Consider the following 11,654-nt stretch of genomic DNA (forward strand, 5'->3'; position numbering starts at 1 on the left):
CAGAAAAACAAGTTTCCCACAGTCTCTCACAGTTTCTTACAGCCTTTATCAAACCTCCCTCTGCTGACTATTCCAACCTTGAGCATGCAGCTGGGCAGGTCATACACAGTTCAACCCACGACCGTGACTATGCAGCCCAAGCCGGGGGAAGAGGAGGGCTTCTGCCATTACGGCTCTGCCTTGACTACAGTGACTTACCCAGGATCACACAGGCATAAAGTATCTGAGGTCAGATTCAAATTTGTGGAGATGAGTCTTTCTGACTCCAGGGCCGCCTCTCCATCCATTGTGCCACCTCACTGTCCCTCCATATCTCAGGTGACCCTCACCCCTCTTCTCTCCTCTGTCACTGCCTCCCCTCCAGTACAGGTCCTCCTAGCCTCAGCCCTGCTGCTGGGTCTGTCTGCCAGGATTCTCTTCTCACTCCCAGACATCCTCCTTTCAGCTCCCCAAGGATTCTCCCTAATGCCTTCCTCTTCTCCATTGAACTCCAGAGCCTCCAAAAGGATGGGGATCACATGGAATCACAATGAGTGTGAGCACAGTTCTAGAGCAGACACAAGGGAAACTGACATATTGAAAGATCCTTTGATATCTCAGCCCTTTCTCTTTTTTCTTCTCTTAAAATCTCTTACCTTCCATCTTAGAATCAGTACTACGTGTCTGTTCCAAGGCAGAAGAGTGGTGAGGTAGTCAGCTGGGGTTAATCAACATGTATGCACCAAATAATATAGCACCCAAATTTCTAATGGAGAAACTAGGAGAATTGAAGGAAGAAATAGACAGTAAAACCATATTAGTGGGAGACTTAAACCAACCATTATCAAATTTAGATAAATCAAATCAAAAAATAAATAAGAAAGAGGTAAAAGAAGTGAATGAAATCTTAGAAATATTAGAATTAATAGACATATGGAGAAAAATAAATAGGGATAAAAAGGAATACACCTTCTTCTCAGCACCACATGGCACATTCACAAAAATTGACCATACATTAGGTCACAGAAACATAGCACACAAATGCAGAAAAGCAGAAATAATGAAGGCAGCCTTCTCAGATCACAAGGCAATAAAAATAATGATTAGTAATGGTACATGGAAAACCAAATCTAAAGCCAATTGGAAATTAAACAATATGATACTCCAAAATCGTTTAGTTAAAGAAGAAATCATAGAAACAATTAATAATTTCATCGAGGAAAATGACAATGGCGAGACATCCTTTCAAACCTTTTGGGATGCAGCCAAACCGGTAATCAGAGGTAAATTCGTATCCCTGAATGCTTATATTAACAAACTAGGGAGAGCAGAGATCAATCAATTGGAAATGCAAATGAAAAAACTCAAAAGTGATCAAATTAAAACCCGCCAGCAGAAAACCAAACTAGAAATCCTAAAAATTAAGGGAGAAATTAATAAAATCGAAAGTGATAGAACTATTGATTTAATAAATAAGACAAGAAGCTGGTACTTTGAAAAAAACAAACAAAATAGACAAAGTACTGGTCAATCTAATTAAAAAAAGGAAGGAAGAAAAGCAAATTCACAGTATTAAAGATGAAAAGGGGGAACTCACCTCCGATGAAGAGGAAATTAAGGCAATCCTTAAAAACTACTTTGCCCAATTATACGGCAATAAGTACACCAATTTAGGGGATATGGATGAATATATACAAAAATACAAACTGCCTAGACTAACAGAAGAGGAAATAGAATTCTTAAATAATCCCATATCAGAAAATGAAATCCAACAAGCCATCAAAGAACTTCCTAAGAAAAAATCTCCAGGGCCTGATGGATTCACCAGTGAATTCTATCAAACATTCAGAGAACAGTAAATCCCAATACTATACAAACTATTTGACCTAATAAGCAAAGAGGGAGTTCTACCAAACTCCTCTTACGACACAAACATGGTACTGATTCCAAAACTAGGCAGGTCAAAAACAGAGAAAGAAAACTATAGACCAATCTCCCTAATGAATATAGATGCAAAAATCTTAAATAGGATACTAGCAAAAAGACTCCAGCAAGTGATCAGAAGGATCATTCACCATGATCAAGTAGGATTCATACCAGGGATGCAGGACTGGTTCAATATTAGGAAAACCATCCACATAATTGACCACATCAACAAGCAAACCAGCAAGAACCACATGATTATTTCAATAGACGCAGAAAAAGCATTTGATAAAATACAACACCCATTCCTATTAAAAACACTAGAAAGCATAGGAATAGAAGGGTCATTCCTAAAAATAATAAACAGTATATATCTAAAACCATCAACTAATATCATCTGCAATGGGGATAAACTAGACGCATTCCCAATAAGATCAGGAGTGAAACAAGGATGCCCATTATCACCTCTACTATTTGACATTGTACTAGAAACACTAGCAGTAGCAATTAGAGAAGAAAAAGAAATTGAAGGCATCAAAATAGGCAAGGAGGAGACCAAGTTATCACTCCTTGCAGATGACATGATGGTCTACCTAAAGAATCCTAGAGATTCAACCAAAAAGCTAATTGAAATAATCAACAACTTTAGCAAAGTTGCAGGATACAAAATAAACCCACATAAATCATCAGCTTTTCTATATATCTCCAACACAGCTCAGCAGCAAGAACTAGAAAGAGAAATCCCATTCAAAATCACCTTAGACAAAATAAAATACCTAGGAATCTACCTCCCGAGACAAACACAGGAACTATATGAACACAACTACAAAACACTCTCCACACAACTAAAACTAGACTTGAGCAATTGGAAAAACATTAACTGCTCATGGATAGGACGAGCCAATATAATAAAAATGACCATCCTACCCAAACTTATTTATCTATTTAGTGCCATACCCATTGAACTACCAAAATACTTCTTCACTGATTTAGAAAAAATCATAACAAAGTTCATTTGGAAGAACAAAAGATCAAGGATATCCAGGGAAATAATGAAAAAAAAACACATATGATGGGGGCCTTGCAGTCCCTGACCATAAACTGTATTACAAAGCAACAGTCATCCAAACAATTTGGTACTGGCTAAGAAACAGAAAGGCAGATCAGTGGAATAGACTGGGGAAAAGCGACCTCAGCAAGACAGTATACGATAAACCCAAAGATCCCAGCTTTTGGGACAAAAATCCACTATTCGATAAAAACTGCTGGGAAAATTGGAAGACAGTGTGGGAGGGACTAGGAATAGATCAACACCTCACACCCTACACCAAGATAAATTCAAAATGGGTGAGTGACTTGAACATAAAGAAGGAAACTATAAGAAAATTAGGTAAACACAGAATAATATACATGTCAGACCTTTGGGAGGGGAAAGACTTTAAAACCAAGCAAGACATAGAAAGAATCACAAAATGTAAAATAAATAAGTTTGACTACATCAAATTAAAAAGCTTTTGTACAAACAAAACCAATGTAACTAAAATCAGAAGGGAAACAAAAAAAATCTTCATAGAAACCTCTGACAAAGGTTTAATTACTCATATTTATAAAGAGCTAAATCAACTGTACAAAAAATCAAGCCATTCTCCAATTAATAAATGGGCAAGGGACATGAACAGGCAGTTCTCAGCCAAAGAAATTAAAACTATTAATAAGCACATGAAAAAGTGTTCTAAATCTCTTATAATCAGAGAGATGCAAATAAAAACAACTCTGAGGTATCACCTTACACCTAGCAGATTGGCTAACATAACAGCAAAGGAAAGTAATGAATGCTGGAGGGGATGTGGCAAAGTAGGGACATTAATTCATTGCTGGTGGAGTTGTGAACTGATGCAACCATTCTGGAGGGCAATTTGGAACTATGCCCAAAGGGCAACAAAAGAATATCTACCCTTTGACCCAGCCATAGCACTGCTGGGTCTGTACCCCAAAGAGATAATGGACACAAAGACTTGTACAAAAATATTCATAGCTGCGCTCTTTGTGGTGGCCAAAAACTGGAAAACGAGGGGATGCCCATCAATTGGGGAATGGCTGAACAAACTGTGGTATATGTTGGTGATGGAATACTATTGTGCTAAAAGGAATAATAAAGTGGAGGAATTCCATGGAGACTGGAACAACCTCCAGGAAGTGATGCAGAGCGAGAGGAGCAGAACCAGGAGAACATTGTACAGAGATGGATACACTGTGGTATAATTGAACGTAATGGACTTCTCCATTAGTGGCGGTGTAATGTCCCTGAACAATTTGCAGGGATCTAGGAGAAAAAAACACTATTCATAAGCAAAGGATAAACTGTGGGAGTAGAAACACCGAGGAAAAGCAACTGCCTGAATACAGCGGTTGAGGGGACATGACAGAGGAGAGACTCTAAATGAACACTCTAATGCAAATATTATCAACATAGCAATGTGTTCAAATCAAGAAAACATGTAATGCCCAGTGGATTTACGCATCGGCTATGGGGGGTGGGGGGGGAGGAAAAGAAAATGATCTATGTCTTTAATGAATAATGCTTGGAAATGATCAAATAAAATATATTAAAAGAAAAAAGAAAATTGGTCAATAATTTCATTTCTCTGTTTTGGGTATTGTTGGCTCAGATATCAGCATCATATTTGTGTCATAAAAATAACTAGGTAGGACTGTGCTTATTTTGCCAAATATTTTATAAACTGTTGGGATTAGTTATTATTTAAGTGTTTGATAGAATTCACTTGGGGAGTTCATTCATCGCTTGTTCAGTTTCTTTTTTCTGAGATGGGATTATTTCAGTATTCTATTTCCTCTTTTGTTAATCTAGGCAATTTATATTTTTGTAAAAATTGATCCATTCCACCTAGGTGGCCAAATTTGCTGTCATATAATTGAACAAAATAGTTCCTAATGATTGATTGCTTTATTTTTTCTTCAATGTGGGCAAATTCACTGTTTTCATCGTTGATACTGGTAATTTGATTATCTTCTTTTTGTTAATTGAATTAACCACTGCTTCATCAATTTTATTTTTTAATTGAAACCACTCCTAGTCTTATTTATTAGTTCAATAGTTCTTTAATTTTCAATTTCATCATTCCCCCTTTGATTTTTAGGATTTTTAGTTAGGATTTAAATGGGGATTTTTAATTTATTCTTTTTCTAATTTTTTTTTAACCTTGCATGCTCAAGTCATCATTTTCCTTTTTCTCTATTTTCTGGGGGTTTCCCTGAGTTTTGTGCTTGCCTTTTTCTATTTATAATAGATCAGGCTCCAATTCTGCTCTGTCTCTTATCACTGTAATTGATCTAATGAATGAATGAACAAAATTCTTTTTGAAAAATGATATTTATTGTGATAATATAGAAAATAAAGAGGTTCCAAATATTCCCCCTCAATATCTAGGGACTCATTGCCTCCCCATTACAGTCTCACCCCTTGGAGAGAATGAGCTCCAACTGGATCCACTTGGGACTTTACGTCTATCCCCATCTCTATATATATGTCCATCTATATTACTTTAATTGGGCCCTGATTCAAGGACCTTTTTGTAGGTTTATTTTCCTTTACTTAGAAATTTTTACACATAAGACTTTGATAGTCTATATTTCATCCACAAATTATTTTCTCTTTTATTTGGATTTTTAGATATTTTTTATTTCTCTCGCCAATTGATTCATATACCTCATAACTCAGCCATGAATTCTATAGCGTCCAAATGGGAGGTATTGCGACCCCCCACGGGAGTACTATAACATATATCTGTGGGAATAACCTGAGGTGGGGAGAGGAGGCTGAGGAAATGGGAGAATAATAATGACTCAAAGTCAGTAGAAACACATGTGGAGTAACCTAGAACTCCAAGGAAGAGGAACAAGAGAACAGGAGGGGAGTATCAACCCCTTGATACTCCTAGACAAGAGAGTCTGCTTTGAGGGTGACAACGTCGCTATGAAAGGTGGAGACTGAACTCCTGGTGCCTCTATGGCAATAGTAGGCACTGCGGCGACCAAGTCGCTATGAAAGAGATATAGTGAAGCAAAAGAGTAAATGGCGAGGAGAGAGAGAGGAAATGGAGGGCAAGAGAACTAGTCAGAGAGAGCTGGTAAGAGAGCCTTAGTAAGAGTAAGAGAGGGGTTAGCAAGGGAGGAGTTTGAAAGAGAGTTTTTAGGAGAATTCAAGAGGGAGTTTTGCGCTAGATCCCAGTATTTATTGAGGGTTTTAGGAATGTGTACCTAACATGACATAGCTTTTAACATTGGTTGAATTGACAATGACAAGATAAAGAGGTGGAGTTTAATCCATCCCGCGCTTTGTAAATGAGTGTAGTCCCAGCAGAGCAACGCCCTGATTGAACCTGTGCTATGTTAATGAATGTGCTCAGAGCTGAGGCAGTGTGGCCCCGTCAAGACCCGGCCCATGAATTAGCCCATCCTTTGCTAGTGCCTAGGACTGTCCCTTGAACATCAAGGTTTCTGGTCATGTGTCAGGTAGTACAATATCAATACATCAGTCATACTTCCCAGATGCCAACATTCCTATGTGATCCCTGGGTTTTTCAACATCTTCTTGGGGGGGGGGAATGTATAATTGTTATTATTTTAAATTTCAAAGTTTAAATTCTTTTTGAGAGTAATTTTAGGACACGAAACACCTCTCCAAATCCAGAAAATGAAATCTTTGGAGAAGTCGCCATGAAGATGCCGCCACAGACCACAAGCTGCATCAGAAGATCCAGAGTGAACTTTGGGATGTGGTGATTTGAACTGTGTGGGGTTTAAAGGCATTTGTATCATATGTATGCTCTTATGCCGAAGGGGACTGCCCCCTAACTGGCTTTTTGTCAATGCACTTAGCAATCATTGTTGTTGTTCTCTTTTCCTTTTATCCCCAAATAATTGTAATGTCACAGTTGGTCATGTTTACAAGATCCATTGGAGAGACCAGGCTTCCACGGATCTCAGCGGTGAATGTATAATTGAAAATCTGTTACACTAAAAAAGAACTTCATTTCCCAGGAGCCCACTGACTTCCTGTCATTACATACTTCCTGTAGATAGGGAATATTAGGCGGGAACATGGAAGGTCCTAGCTCTTTACTTCCTGTCCTGACCTTGGTGGTGGTAAGGCTGGTGTTTGAACTGGCTGATCAGTCATGGGCAGCTTTATTTTTTATCTTCTTTATTCCTTGATTTCAAATGATCATTAGTAAATCTCTCAAAATATAATATTTTTATTACTGAGACTTAATTTTTAACTTTTAGAGAAGGGCGGGAGAGCAGGCTGGGCCTCCTCTCATGAGCTCTCCCACATTAAAGCTGTCTGGGCTGATGGGGAGTGCTGATTAATGAACTCCTCAGAGGTGGTTTCTGCACCTGTGGGAGCCAGCACAGGAGGATGCTGGCCATGAGAGCACCAGGGAGTCCTGCATCACGGCATGGGATTTGCTGCTGCCTCACCTGCCAGCCACCATCAATGGACTCATCTTCTTCCCCTGAGTCAGTCAGTGTCTGGCCTTCCTTTTAATCATTCCAGGAGGTAGGGAGGCCCACCAGGGGCACATTCAGGCCAAAGATGCTGAGCATGAGCATGAGCAAGAGACACTGACGGTTGTCTTAGGAGGTGACAGACGTAGTCATGAAACAAGAAAAACAATGGCTGCAACAATTCAACAAGAATCATCACTTCTGCCATCCCTGAAAGCTCACCAAGTACTTTACAAATGTCTCCTTGAGCCTCACAACCATTCAGCGAGGAGCTATCGCCATTACATCTATTTTAGAGATGAGGAGACTGAGGCAGGTTAAGGTTCAGTGACTTTCCTGGGAGAACATTTAAGAACCACCTGATGCAGGATTGGAACTTGGCTTCCCCCTGCCTGCAGGGCCAGATTTCCCTGTTCTGGCCTCCCCTCTGCCATCTTAGTCTGCCTTCTGCTGGAGAGCCAGGCTCCGCTGATGTCCGCTCTGTCCAGAGAAGTGACAAATGTCCTGAGCCCAGTCCCAGCACCAGGCTCTGTTGGTTGCAGCCCTGCCGCCTCCCCAGGGACCACCTCAGAGCATCCTGGGCCGCTCTCTGGCTCTCAGACAGGCCTTGTCCAACCCCTGCTGGACTCAGGGAGAAGAGCAGTTCTGGGTCCTGCCAGGCTGGCTCTGGGGAGGCTCCATCCTGGATGTTGAACCTAAGCTCAGGAATGGCCCCACTGGTAGCCCCAGAGCCCAGGCAGGGATGGATCCCCCTGGACAAGGGGGAACAAGGCCATCTGTGCCTTTGGGGGACCTTCCTCTGCCTGGGGGACCCTGAGGATCTCCATCCAGCATGGGGTGAATGGGGCTCCTGTAGGCAGAAGGGGCCCTGTGGGGCTGATCCTGGGCCGGCTGAGGAGCTGCTGCTGATGTGTGTGTGGGGAAGTGAGCCCAGCTGTTTGGGACTGAGGCTGCTCTGAGCCCTGTGATCACTCCTGGGGAAATCGCAGTTGGGCTGAGTCAAGACACACCAACCCCCCCCCCCCCAGAGTCCCCTCAGAGGTAGCACCAAGGTGGGGTTAAGGGGCCCAGGCTCAGGGCAGATTTGCATGTGGCCCCCACAGCCCTCCCAGACACCATCCCAGGGTTTCAGGGAGACATAAGAGGGAGCAGGCAGAGCCCAAGCCCAGCTGTGAGCTCTGAGGACCCCCTGCACCATCGCCTGGCCTCTCTTCTGTCTCTCACTGCTCACCTTCTGCTCAGGTCAGGGCTGCTCTCTGAACCCCCTTTGCCTTCTACTCTCTCCCTTTTCTTGCCTCTCAGGAGGATCTCAAAGCACCTTCTGGCTTCCTCCTTGTTCAGGGTCATTAAGGAGTCTCTCTGTTTGCAGGCTCCCTCTCCCAGGCTGTGGTGACTCAGCCTCCCTCTGCCTCTGCAGCCCTGGGGAGCTCGGCCAGACTCTCCTGCACCCTGAGCAGTGAGCTCAGGGGTAATTATGTTGGTTGGTACCAGCAGAGCCCAGGAAAGCCCCCTAGGTCCCTCTTGTGGGTTAACGGTGATGGAAGTGTAGAAAAGGGCGACGGGATCCCTGAGCGCTTCTCTGGCTCCAGCTCTGGGGCTGATCGATTCCTGTCCATCAGCAACGTCCAGGCTGAGGATGAAGCCGATTATTTCTGTGGGAGAGGTTATGGCAGTGGTGGTGGTTATCATTACCCACAGTGATGCATTCAGGGAGGAAGTGGGACAAAAACCTGCCTGCCAGCCCAGCTGTAGCTTCACGCCTGGCCCAGGGTGGCACATGCCCTCACCTGCCAGGGGGCCTTTTGCTTCTTTCTCTGTCTCTGTCTCTCACTGTCTTGCTGTCTCATTCAGCACAGGAAGTTCCATGATGTTCCCACAGTCATAAGTCCAGTAAGTGACAGAAAAGGACCTTGAACCCTGGTCTTCTGACCCCAGTCCAAGTCTTTCCTCTCTGTGCCAGGCTGGCTTGAAGGGGATGGACATCTGAGGAGGCTCTAGCTGCTCCCTCATCTGTCAATGTTGGACTGGAGGACAGCAGGGAGATTCTACGCCACCATAATGACCTTTCTATCTATCTGCCTTTGCTGGAAGAAGAACTGTCAGGGGAGAAATGCAGATAAAAACATGTGATTTATCACTTGTTTATTTGGGTATCTGATCTGGGGCTATTGGTTTTATAACATTATCCACTTACAGAAATGAATAATATGGAAACATCTTTTGTGTGATGATACACATACAACTTGTCCGCTTTGAGATGGGAGAGAGAAGCAGGGAGATAGCATAAATCATGAAACTTTGGAAAACATGAAAATTTGTTATTTTTCTTTCTTTTTCTTTTTTTTCCTTTTAAATATTATTTTATTTGGTCATTTTCAAACATTATTCATTGGAAAAAAAAGATCATTTTCTCCCCCCCCCACCCCTCCCATAGATGACATGCAATTCCACTGAGTATCACATGTGTCCTTGATTCGAACCCATTTCCATGTTGTTGGTATTTGCATTAGAGTGTTCATTCAGAGTCTCTCCTCAGTCATATCCCCTCCACCACTGTAGTCATGCAATTGCCTTTCCTCTGTGTTTTTACTCCCACAGATTGTCCTCTGCTTGTGGATAGTGTTTTTTCTCCTTGATCCTTGCAGATTGTTCAGGGACGTTGCATTGACACTAATGGAGAAGTCCATTACATTCCATTGAACCAAAGTGTATCAGTCTCTGTGTACAATGTGCTCTTGGTTCTGCTCCTCTCACTCTGCATCACTTCCTGGAGGATGTTCCAGTCTCCATGGAATTATTTTTCCTTTTAGCACAATGGTATTCCATACCAACATATACCACAATTTGTTCAGCCCTTCCCCAATCGAAGGGCATCCCCTCATTTTCCAATTTTTTGCCACCACAAAAAGTGCAGCTATGAATATTCTTGTTCAAGTCTTTTTCCTTATTATCTCTTTGGGGTACAAACCCAGCAGTGCTATGGATGGATCAAAGGGCAGACAGTCTTTTAGCGCCATTTGGGCATAATTCCAAATTGCCCTCCAGAATGGTTGGATTAATTCACAACTCCACCAGCAATGCATTAATGTCCCAACTTTTTATATTCTTTAAATTTTATAAAACACTTGGCAAATGTCATCTTATGATACTAGTAACAACCAATGGGGCAGGTGTTATCATTTTGCCTCATTTTCAGATGACATCAAGATCTGACTTTGGGAGATGCCCAACCTTCTGCTCTCCCAACACTCTGACACCATCCCTTCATATGGGTCTCCTCTCTTCCCAAATCAGTCTCGCTTGCTCTCTTCTTCCCATTCTCCAATCTCTCTCTGAGCATCCTTTACTGCTCACAAGCCCTGAGGCTGTCCTTCATTGCCCTCTACTGGAGGCTGGGAAAGCTTCCTTAGCCAATTGAGTCTTCAGCAAGAGTGAGACTTGACTCACTTGACCCATGACTCGATCCAAAATGTAAAGCTCCTGGTGTTGAGGAGGGTCAGGGACTTGGTACCTGCAGCCAATAGTTAATGAGGACTTACCAACATGCTCTGAGGTATCTTGACCCAACCAGGTGTGACAATATTGTCCAGATACTACGGTGCAATTCAAGGGACCATGAATTCAGTCCATTGACTCCTTGAGTGGGAAAACCAGTGCTGGCCAAGGGTCTGAAGACCTTCATCCCACCTCCCACATTTCATGAAAAGTCTTTAATTTCTCTCTGGGTTCTAGGGTTTCCCTGAGCTTTGGGCTTGCCTTTTTCTACTTATAACAGCTCAGGCTCCCATTCTGCTCTGTCTCCATCACTATAATAGATCTAATGAATGAATGAACAAAATTCATTTTTTAATGATGTTTATTGAGATAATATAAAAAAGAAAGAGGTTCCAAATATTTCCCCTCAATATCTAGAAACTCATTCTCTCCCCTCTCCAGGCTCGCCCATTAGGGAGAATTGGCTCCAACTGGAAACACTTTGGACTTTATGTCCATCCCACTTAGTTTTCTTCCAAATTATTTCTGGTGCAGGTTCAGGCCTCTCCCCAAGGAACGCTGGCCTGGCTCTCTGGACTCCTTTCTGCTAGTCTAGAATTCTGGACTGGCCTCTGCTTCTTGGTCCCTCAGCAGTTCATCATTCCTACCTGTTGAACCTCATCAGCAGTAAGTCTCCCTGATGGCCTTCATGTAACCTGGGAAATAACAACCTCAAGAGATAGAACAGA

The 11,654-nt window shown here is 42.3% G+C and overlaps 1 gene segment (V, D, J or C); it reads left to right on the forward strand.

Annotated features, from left to right (window-relative positions):
• The first annotated feature begins 7,351 nt into the window (after window positions 1–7,351).
• On the forward strand, window positions 7,352–9,132 carry LOC130457986 (immunoglobulin lambda variable 4-69-like). The segment is given in 2 exon segments: window positions 7,352–7,447; window positions 8,815–9,132. Coding segments are annotated over 2 exon segments (414 nt in total).
• Window positions 9,133–11,654: the final 2,522 nt, after the last annotated feature.

This window comes from Monodelphis domestica, chromosome 3, assembly GCF_027887165.1.
Source record: "Monodelphis domestica isolate mMonDom1 chromosome 3, mMonDom1.pri, whole genome shotgun sequence".
In the NCBI taxonomy this organism is placed as follows: domain Eukaryota; kingdom Metazoa; phylum Chordata; class Mammalia; order Didelphimorphia; family Didelphidae; genus Monodelphis; species Monodelphis domestica.